The sequence below is a fragment of the Oncorhynchus mykiss genome, chromosome 27 (assembly GCF_013265735.2).
Source record: "Oncorhynchus mykiss isolate Arlee chromosome 27, USDA_OmykA_1.1, whole genome shotgun sequence".
Lineage (NCBI taxonomy): Eukaryota > Metazoa > Chordata > Actinopteri > Salmoniformes > Salmonidae > Oncorhynchus > Oncorhynchus mykiss.
In genome coordinates, this window is record NC_048591.1 from 31,462,476 (window position 1) to 31,473,840 (window position 11,365).

General features: G+C 43.7%; 1 protein-coding gene across 1 annotated transcript; it reads left to right on the top strand.

Annotated features, from left to right (window-relative positions):
* Positions 1-9,974: 9,974 nt before the first annotated feature.
* On the top strand, positions 9,975-10,891 carry LOC100136214 (Foxl2 ortholog). Its single transcript, NM_001124485.1, is given in 1 exon segment — positions 9,975-10,891. A coding segment is annotated over 1 exon segment (917 nt).
* The last annotated feature ends 474 nt before the right edge of the window (positions 10,892-11,365 follow it).

The following is an 11,365-nucleotide window of genomic DNA, read 5'->3' on the forward strand; positions in this document are numbered from 1 at the left end:
GACTGTTACAGGATGGCAGCAACAACTGCCCGAGTTACACCAGGAATGCACAATCCCTCCATGTGTGCTCAGACTGTCCGCAATAGGCTGACAGAGGCTCAACTGGGGGTTTGTGGGCCTGTTGTAAGGCAGGTCCTCACCAGACATCACCAGCAAAAACGTTGTCTATGGGCACAAACCCACCGTCGCTGGACCAGACAGGACTGGCAAAATGTGCTCTTCACTGACGAGTCGCTGTTTTGTCTCACCAGGGGTGATGGTTGGATTCACGTTAATTGTCGAAGGAATGAGCATTACACCGAGGCCTGTACTCTGGAGGGGGATCGATTTGGAGGTGGAGGGTCCGTCATGGTCTGGGGTGGTGTGCCACAGCGTCATTGGACTGAGCTTGTTGTCATTGCAGGCAATCTCAACGCTATGCGTTACAGGGAAGACATCCTCCTCCCTCAAGTGGTACTCTTCCTGCAGGCTCGTACTGACATGACCCTCCAGCATGACAATACCACCAGCCATACTGCTCGTTCTGTGAGTTATTTCCTGCAAGACAGGAATGTCAGTGTTCTGCCATGGCCAGCGAAGAGTCCGGATCTCAATCCCATTGAGCATGTCTGGGACCTGTTGGATCGGAGGGTGAAGGCTACGGCCATTCCCCCCAGAAATGTCCGGGAACTTGCAGGTGACTTGGTGGAAGAGTGGGGTAACATCTCAGTGTTGTTAACTCTTGAGCATGTTGAGAGGCCCTGTCAATTTGCTTACTTAGAGCACACTTATAGCACCTCTCTGAGTGTTTTTCAGTGACTTCATATGTCAGTCACATCATTGTTTTTGAGACAGCATTATACCACCCTGCATCCCACTGCTGGCTTGCCTCTGAAGCTAATCAGGGTTAGTCCTGGATGGAAGACCTGATGCTGCTGGAAGTGGTGTTGGAGAGCCAGTAGGAGGCACTCTTTCCTTTGGTCTAAAAAAATATCCCAATGCCCTAGGGCAGTAATTGGGGACATTGCCCTGTGTAGGGTGCTGTCTTTCGGATGGGACGTTACATGGGCTGACTCTCTGTGGTCACTAAAGATCCCATGGCACTTATTGTAAGAATAGGGGTGTTAACCCCGGTGTCCTGGCTAAGTCCCCAATCTGGCCCTCATACCATCATAGTAACCTAATCATCCCCAGCTTCCAATTGGCTCATTCATCCCTCTCCCCTGTAACTATTCCCCAGGTTGTTGCTGTAAATGAGAATGTGTTCTCAGTCAACTTACCTGGCAAAATAAATGCTTATCTTCTGGCAGCACAGCACTAACAGATGCTAACTAATGCTGCAGTATGTGGTGCGTCAAATCAAGATGACTATCATTAGCAGAGTAGCTCAGCATCCTCCCCTACCTACTAGGATGGGTTAATGAATAATGAACGAAGGATGAATAACCTGTCGATGGAGGGGAGAGGTAGAGAGAAACAGAGAGAGAGAAATAGTCTGAGAGAGAGAGGGAGGGAGGGAGGGAAGGAAGGAGGGAGGGAGGCCAGCTGGTGGACCCAGTCAGGACTTACAGAGGCTGTTTTTCTCATTAGTCTCTATCAGTGGAGCAGGGAGATAACATCTCTTACCTTATTCACAGCCACCCACATGCACTCTGAGCTATTGTACAGTGGCAAGGTAGCATGCTGGAGAGAAAAAAAGTCTGGTTACTCTGGCAACCCTGGGTTTTGTGTGTGTGTGTGTGTCTGTGTGTGAGAGAGAGATAGTAGACACAGAATATACGCAGAGAGCACAGATAAATTATAACATTGTAGAGTAACTCATGTAACTTGGCAACACTGAGAGAAAGGAGGAGGCAAGGCAGTGGGTAGGATATGAGGAAAGTGAGTATGAATGGTAGGTGGGTGTATTCTGTTTCCGATGGTAGAGCTAGAGGCAATATCCTCACTAACCCCAGCACAGACAGACCACCTATGCAGAATGAACCCAGTCTTACCCATCTGACTGTATCATTCTGGTTCTGCACCATTAATGCTCAACTGTTCACACACATCTGAACTGTGAAGGTCAACACATTCAAGTTTGATTCCAGACGTCTTTGTCCTTGTGTCATTCAACGTTTAATCATCTTTTTGGCTGTGTGTTTCTGCATTGAGACGTCAGAACAGTTTGGTCAGTGTGTAGTTTGCATTGACACTAAGCCAGAGAGAGAGGGAGTGAGTTGTGTGGGTTGTAAAATGGCGGTTATTTGAGTTCTGTCGGCTGATTCCTGTCAAACAGTAGCTTTGATCTGTCTTCAGGTTGTCTGTCGGCAGCCATGTTTGTTTGGTCAGAGAAGTCGTGCTACCTGGGCAATTACCTCTAATGACTTGTTTTGATTTGGTCTGGAATCTAATCCAATCGGATACGATGAGGAAAAGTGTTGAGTTTTTTTACTCTAGTTGGGTTGTGAAGATTTGAGTATGATTCTGACTTGACGGGTGTGTTTGAAAGGTTAGCCATGTGAAAGGTGGGTTTTAATGTAATTAGCTTTTTTTCTTTTATTTTGGAAGGTGAGGATGCTTCTCGCTCTCATACACACCCACTCTCACACACACCTCACACACACATCTAACACATGCACTCACACACATACAAATGCACACACTCACACTGTTTTCCTCAAACATAACCTTATCTCACACTCTCTCACAAAAACAGACACATTTACACACACACACACACACACACACACACACACACACACACACACACACACACACACACATACACACACGCACACACACACACACTCGCTCCTGTGAGTCATTTAGACCCTGGCCCCGGTTCAAGAAAGCCTCAAAGAGAATCTTGTTGGCAGGAGGCTCCAGCGCTTCACCTCTCAGCAGAGGTTAACAGGAACACATTGTCTCTCTCCCCTCCCCTCCTCTCCTCTCCCCTCTTCTCCTCTCTTCTCATCTCTTCTTCCTTCTTCTCCCCTCCTCTCCTCTCCCCTCCTCTCCTCTCTTCTCATCTCTTCTTCCTTCTTCTCCCCTCCTCTCCTCTCCCCTCTTCTTCTCTCGTCCGTCACAATGGTTAGATCATCTGTTGTTTTACTCCATACAGGAATAAGAATGCAGCTCATAGACCTAGGCAGAGGTCAACCAATAGAATATAATTGATACTTTACTGTCCAAGCAGCAGTCCCTTTGTGGCGTTAATGCCAGGTTACTATATAGACTACAGGCTTGTTAGTTAATAAGAGAGTGATGGATGATATTAATGAGACAGCAGGGCAGGGGAGAGGGGCTTAGTGCTTCCCATAGGCTTCCTCTGAGATATAAGGAAGACAAACACAACGTCACTAGAATACACCACAGCCACCTTCCGCTCAAGGCAAGAGAGAAGGGAAAGAGGAGGCATGGAGGAGGGGGGCTTCTTTATCATTTTTGATAATGATCTGTGTGTTGGAAAGGGGGATTTACAAAGTAAGGAAGCCCCCTCACCCTTTTTATTAACACATTTTATATCTTAAATTAAAACAGACTGACACAAGAACACACACCAACGCACACACACTAGTTCTTTGAGTGTTGAGGTGGATATGGAGTATAGTGTGTGTGTGTGTGTGTGTGTGTGTGTGTGTGTGTGTGTGTGTGTGTGTGTGTGTGTGTGTGTGTGTGTGTGTGTGTGTGTGTGTGTGTGTGTGTGTGTGTGTGTGTGTGTGTGTGTGTGTGTGTGTGTCCACTAGACAGTGTGTGCGCACTGTGTGTCTACTCCTCTCATGCCCCCGTCCCCTCAACCTCCCAAAGCGTAATCCATGTGGGTGGGGAGGTAGAGGGGGGTAGAGGGAGGATAACAGGGAGGAGGTCCCTGTTTATTTGCTCTATCCTCTCTCTTCTTTCTGAGGAGGAAGAAGAGACACATTTGAGGCGCTGCATGAGGGCTGTGGGTACATCCTCCTTTTTCATCCCATCCCTCCATCCGCCATCCCCCCTTCTCCTGTCCTCCCCTCAGCTCATAAAGATGCCATTCAGAGGAGGCAGTATTTTGCTGATGTATCAATGCATGGCAGCCATCTACAGATGATCCACAGTAACCCAATGAGATCAAACTGGGAGAACCCAGGGGGCTCTCCTCCCCTATCGGCCTGCCCTGTGCAGATGCACTGACACTGTGATGGACCGGGTGACCCTCCCCCTCTACCCTGGAGGGGCTGATGGAGCATGTTTTTTTTTGTTATTTCTGTTCATTGCTTATTTCTGTCATGATAAAAATGATTGTGCACACACATACGATCCACACACACACATACACATGCATGCAAAAACACACTTTCACACACAAGCACTCTCAAATACACACATACCTGCATCAAGCAGTGAACTCATTCATGTTTTACATGATGTGATTTGACCCGAGCGACAAGGCCTGATTGGACAAAGCAAAAAGCACTCAAGCACCAATGACCTGAGGTGACCTACTTCACATCTGTATTTATCAGTCTCTATTAGAAATATAACACAACAACATAACGTTTTAAAATGTGTTTTTTTTTTCTCATTTAAGACTAAAACATTTAGTAAGCAATGGTCATGAAAAATAGTTATTTTCTTGTTAGTTCAGATCAGGGTTGGTTTCATTTTATTTTCAACCACAGTATGATATTTACTCACCAGTTATCCCAGCAAACCGGGGACATTCCCAGAACATCAGCTAAGAGTCCCATTAAGTTTTAGTTGGTGTTTTAACTAACATTCGGATGAAGGAAAAAAGTATGTTTTTGATAACAAAATGTCATGTTTTGTGTGAAAATGCTTTAACTGAAATATCCTTGGAATGTTCTCCTAACATTAGCTCAAATCTATAACAACCACAGAACATTCCCCAAACATTCTCATTAGGTTTCCAGGTAAGAACAGACGAAATGTGTTCCGAGAAAGTTCTTGCAAAATCAGGCTAATGTTTTATAGTCCTACAAACAATGTATAATCATCAGCACAACTGGACAGCTTTTGTGTTATGAGAACATTTTCTGCAACCTAACGAATGTTCTGGGAACTTTCACAGAACCAGATTTGTCTTCAGCAGAGACCAAACTATTTTGCAAGAGAGATGTAGTATATTATCAACATTTCAATAGGCTACATAAATAGCTGACAGAATTTGGACTAACTGAAATTGATATTTTTCGGGTCGGCATAGCCTAGAAACCATGATGGAGCAGCATTGTGACGCGTCCTCCTTCCTCACAGAAGGATCCATCTTTTCTCCCACATGGCTCAATGAACAGACATCAATACCTTTAACGATTGAACCGTAAAAGTGGAAAGGGGGATCTGTGTCTTGGTTTTTAACTGATCAGATAGTAAAAGTTGTGAGGGATTTATTCGACATATGACTAAATGAAAAAATGTATAGGCATGCATAAATTATATTTAAAAAATATCTGTTTTTCAACAATTCAACAATTTGTTACATGGTTATAATAATGTATGCAGGTTATATTAAATACAAAACAGTGCACATAGCCTAACAATGCTCGACATTTCTATTATTATAGGCTTAGCAATAAGGGCTACGCATAGCCACGACTGAATGTGATGCCCAGACGCAGTATAACCCCACTCTGGGCGGAAAATGTTATTGCAGCAGTGAAATTAGTACAACAAAAATTCATCGAGAATTTGTGAAAACGTATTATTATTAATAATAATATTATTATTAATGAAAACTTAATTCACATTAACATAATGAATTCATGATGGGTATTGTTTACCACAATTACAAATACATATGTTTATAGAATACCCTATCCTAACCTTAATGTATGTCCTGTTCTTTTCAACTGGATATACTGCTGCCAGTGCATGGCTTCACTCCGTGGGCTGTGACTCGGTGGGTTCGCCCCGGCCCGGTCCCCGGGCTGACCTGGCGGATCTCGTCCTTCGCATTCCTCACGCGCACCCTATCATAAACATCCTCGACTAGACCGAGGGCAGGAAGTGCGCGAGGACAGGAATTTAAGTCTTTCAATGTGCATTAAAGCTGAGGGCCGGTTAAGAGATGGTGCTGCCATGTTTGGTTTGTTATCTTATTGTAGGCCTGCAAACGGGCTTTGCGACACAGTCACACAGACACACACACGCAATAATGCGCTCCATTTTGGTGTTGTCGTTATTTCTCTGTATTATTCTGGTGGTTGCCACTACACATCGGATAGTTTATTATTATCGTTGTTCATATTATTATCTTGACTACTATTTGTTTCTACTTACACAAAACTATAACAACCTCGGTGCATTTACGAGGTGATATATCATTACTGCAATTAAAGCGTCGGCTAAGCCGCAACAGAACCATGTCAGCTGTGGAGTTGTTTTACATTGTATCTTTTTATTACACTAAGCGTTTATTCGCTGATGATTGTTGGGGATCAAGCGAGAATTTGAGAAGGATTTGTAGAGGGTGTGTATTTATCTAAGAACAAAACATAGGCTGCCCTGTATCTATCTCATGGCTCTCTCGTATTCTCTTTGTTGTACAGCAGTGATAGGCCTTCCTTGCCTTTGGTTTATTGCACGTCTGCTTTTTTTGTCCAGATCAATTCGTTCAATATAACAATTGGATTGGTATTTTGCTTAAACCTTTGGTATTATGCCTAGTTAATTCGTATTCATGTTACATAATTTAGTTTAATATTTGACCATATCCCTCACAATGACGAGTGCCATTTTGGTATTGAGAACTCCTGATGAAAAGTCAGTCGTTGAAGAAAAGTTAGGCCTGGTGTTTTAGACAGTATAGCCTAGCTTCAGACGTGTATCCAGGAGCTATACCCATACTATACCCATATTGCCCTCTACAACTGTTCTCTTTCTGCAGCGTGGTATTGTGAACATTTCCATGCATCCAAAAATAACGCATGACCCCTTTGGTGCAATCTTGGTTCAATGAGACTGTTAATTTGCCAGTGCGCCTAAACCATGTTTTAGCGTAATGTACATGTTACAATAGGTGGATTAATAGTATTTTCCTTCTTTTGTCAACCAACGACTTTTTCCTTCGTTCTCTTTTATCCAATTTAAAACGTGATATAATGATAACATGTGACAATCGAATTAACATTCCTCAGCGCGCTCTAAAGCCAAGCTATAGTTCAGGTTACACATTGGCCTCGCGCAAGCGGTGTTTACAGATTCTTAACATGTTTATTTACAGCTTGTTGTGACGTGACGCGCGTGACTGTAGCAGCCCGGGCCAGATACCGCGCGCAGGTGAGCGAGGTGTGCCCGGGGAAAAGTCGACGATCTCCTGCAGTCGTTTGGAGTAAGACTCAAGCAAGCGTCCAAAGTTTCAGTCAACAAAAGGTATGTATTATTTATTAAAATAATATTGTGGTATTCATAAAAATGTAGTTGAAGATAGAAAACATATAAGTGGCATTAATGACTGATAAATACCTATAGGCCAACACGTGGTTCCAAAACAATGGAACCTACTTTGCCAAGATATTCCTTGTAAACCATGCAGGGCATAGACAAGTCCTGACCTAGGCAACAATACATCATTTATTGTCACAGGAATGCTGAATAATTTGTAAATATTCCAGTTTAAACAAAAAAAGATATTGAAACAGATCTGCAGTTTTAGCCTTGAGTTTGAGACTTTGTAGCCTTTTAAACATCGTTTCGTTTTCCTTCCCACGTTGTTCCAAAAGTTTTTGGACGTTTTCTTTTCGTTTTATTCGACCTTCTGAGCCATATGAGTAGGCCTACTGGTAGTCTAATGATGTTATTACAGTCATTTATGTTATTGCACAATAGCCATTACTGCTACTGTTGTTATTAATGATTGTTTAATAACAATATGATAATAGCAAAACGATTGAATGATAACCTCTATGATTGTTGACCGTTCAGCAACTCTTCTTCTCTCTCTCTATTCGTGTTCCTTGTTCTAATCCTCATGGACTTGGGCGCATGGGAACATGAAGAGACCACAGACTTTCTCCGCAACAATAAAGACTAAACAACTCCCCAAATCACGAGGTATTACTAAACACACGCGCACTGTCATAACTGCCCAACAAAAGGCTCAAGTTTTGTGGTGTCTTCTTTGTTTTCATTCACTGAAAGACCACATCACCGCATCTATGTCGCTTTGTTAAAGTAGCGTGTCAGTGAAGTATAGGCCTGTATTCACCTTGATTTTGAAAATAAAAATAAAACCATCAAACTGTTTCTTTGACTTTTCATGTGTGTTTGCTATCCAAAATATATATTTTTAATATTGGTGAAAACGAATGCTTGGGCATTTAGGTCAATTATATCTCCAAACACATTTGACCTGACCAGAGAACACTTCCAAAATATGCAGCACTCCGTGGATGTTTTATACCATATTTAGCATGATTTTGAAAGCATAATTATTTACAAACTACGTTCCTACACTTAGTAACTACATGTGGTGCCTTTTGACATGCTCATACACAAATATAGGTAGGCCTATCCATGCATTGCAAGCCTATGATAGGCTATGTATGATAATTCATTATTATATTTATTTATATCATTGCTATGTGATATATTGACACACGTTTAAAAAGTAGCCACATGATTTATTTTGTCGACGCTATCTGAACTAGACAGAATTAAGCAGAGTAATATATTTTCAGCATATGCTTTTCAGTCCAAAAACATAGGCTATGTGAAAAAGATAATAATGAACCTGAAAAAAATATTTATTTTAGCGCTGGAAACAGCCCATTCTGTGTCTTGTAGTAATTGCGCGCTGAGAGACGGTTGGCTTTCACCGCTGTTCAGCTGTTCCTCCGCGAGGCGAGCTGGGGCTTCTCTACAGCGGCCGGCCGGGCCAAAGACTGTGGTCCGGTGGCGGGCGATGACACACATGCCAATGCTGTTCCACCTGCGTCAGCTCTCATTGCACGGAAATACCATCTCGGAGAAAGCCGACGGGACCCACGTGGGTGGCCAGGGAAGTGTATACCCCTTTCGTACACCTCCATCACAACGCCTGCTAATTAAGCGGCACTATCAATCCAGGTTTTCTGCGGCTGCTGCGGACAAGCGGTCAGTAGCTAATGAGGCTTCAGCCTGCAGTCAGTCGGAATGCAATAACACGCTGAGGTAAATCTGAGTGTATAGGCCGAGGTTATTTACTTGCAATAGCTGAAAATACTATTTATATTAGGTCTACCTTGTTTTATCATTGGACAATGTGGAACAAAGATGATCAGTTATGAATACCCTATAGGATATTATTTTGTACAAACTATAAGTCAACATAAATACAGGACGTAAGAGTTTGCTATTTTGTCAATCATAACTGTGTCCCATGCTACATTAACACGTGCCTTGAATGGCATTGAAATTCACGAAATGAATAACAGTACCTTGAAATTCTCTTTCTCTTAATAATTTATTTTTGACACAAACTTTTCTCTAAACTGTTTTCCTATTCACTTGCAATGAGTGCTATCTTGTCTAAACCCCACTCTAACACATGTTATTTTTTAAACGTGTGTGAACAGGAAAATGTATTTGATCATGTGAAGTGGGTAGACGAGAGATTCCTCACCACGCAGCTGTAAACCAACAGAGGCGGAACTCGTCCAATGCGCACAAATCACAGAGCAGTACGTCGCACGACGCACTGGAGTGCCACCGCCACTAGTAGGCCTACGGTCTTCATGTGGAAAAAAAAGCGAAAAGGGCTGGGCTTAGAGAGGAATCAAACCACAACCTGGGCTGCGCCTCCATCACAAACCAGTTTGGAAGAACGTTTGTTCTAGAGGAGAGTCTAGTGCCTAAACAAGTCACCAACTGTGGCTCAAAACACGGATTTCTCTGCGCGCTCAACGTTAAGGAGGCAGCCTCAGAGTTTTGTTTTGAAGTCCATCTTGAGGTGCTACGGCTAATATAATTTTCTGCAAGTGTAGTTAATCGCGTTTGTTGTTCTGTATTTGTGCTGGATTTGTTTTGTTTTGGTGTGCGCAATGATGGCCACTTACCAAAACCCAGAGGATGACGCAATGGCCCTGATGGTCCACGACACCAACATGGCGAAGGATAAGGAGCGACCCAAAGAGGAACCGGTCCAGGAAAAAGTTTCGGAGAAAACGGACCCGTCTCAAAAACCACCGTATTCGTATGTGGCTCTCATTGCCATGGCCATCCGGGAGAGCACTGAGAAGCGCCTCACTTTGTCTGGTATTTACCAGTATATCATAACCAAATTCCCTTTCTACGAGAAAAACAAGAAAGGCTGGCAAAACAGTATCCGGCACAACTTGAGTCTGAATGAATGCTTCATCAAGGTTCCTCGCGAGGGAGGCGGCGAGAGAAAGGGGAATTACTGGACCCTTGACCCGGCGTGCGAGGACATGTTCGAGAAGGGAAACTACAGAAGGAGACGTAGAATGAAACGTCCCTTCAGACCTCCACCGACCCATTTCCAGCCCGGGAAATCCCTCTTCGGCGGTGATGGGTACGGCTACCTGTCCCCTCCAAAGTACCTGCAATCCAGCTTCATGAACAACTCGTGGTCGCTGGGCCAGCCACCCACCCCGATGTCCTACACCTCCTGTCAGATGGCCAGTGGCAACGTGAGTCCCGTCAATGTGAAAGGATTGTCCGCTCCCTCCTCATACAACCCGTACTCCCGGGTGCAAAGCATGGGTCTCCCCAGCATGGTGAACTCTTATAATGGCATGAGCCATCACCACCACCCGCACGCTCACCATGCCCAGCAGCTGAACCCCGCGACCGTTGCGCCGCCCCCGGTATCCTCCAGCAACGGAGCGGGCCTGCAGTTCGCCTGCTCCCGCCAGCCTACGGAGCTCTCCATGATGCACTGTTCGTATTGGGATCACGAGAGCAAACACTCTGCGTTACACACGAGGATTGACATTTAGAGTTTACGAGAGGGCCACTTGTAAAGTGGACTCTCGTGAGAGAAAGACAATAAGTCTATTCCTGTGTATTCAAATCAGAAAAAAAGTATTTTTGAAGAGACAATACTATGACGGGCTCTTTTGATCCAAATAATGTACTGAAACTTCATATGGAAAGATATACAAGTGGTGATGCTGAGAGGATTTTCAAAAACTGGAAATGGTGATATTAAGAGGTCTCGACTAGGCACGAGGTAAAGCAGAACTTTTGGGGGCCATTTCGTGCGCCCACTGTTGCCTTGGACTGAAGGCAACAGTGTGTTATAAACACTGTTGTATGTTATAAACATTTGTAAAATCAGACCAGTTCCCTATTCACGGGGATACAAATTCAAAATACAATTAAATGAAAACAAAATACACAAAACCCTCCCCCTGTCTTGGAATTCAAAACATCACCTGAATGAGTGATAATTTAATTAGAACTACGTATT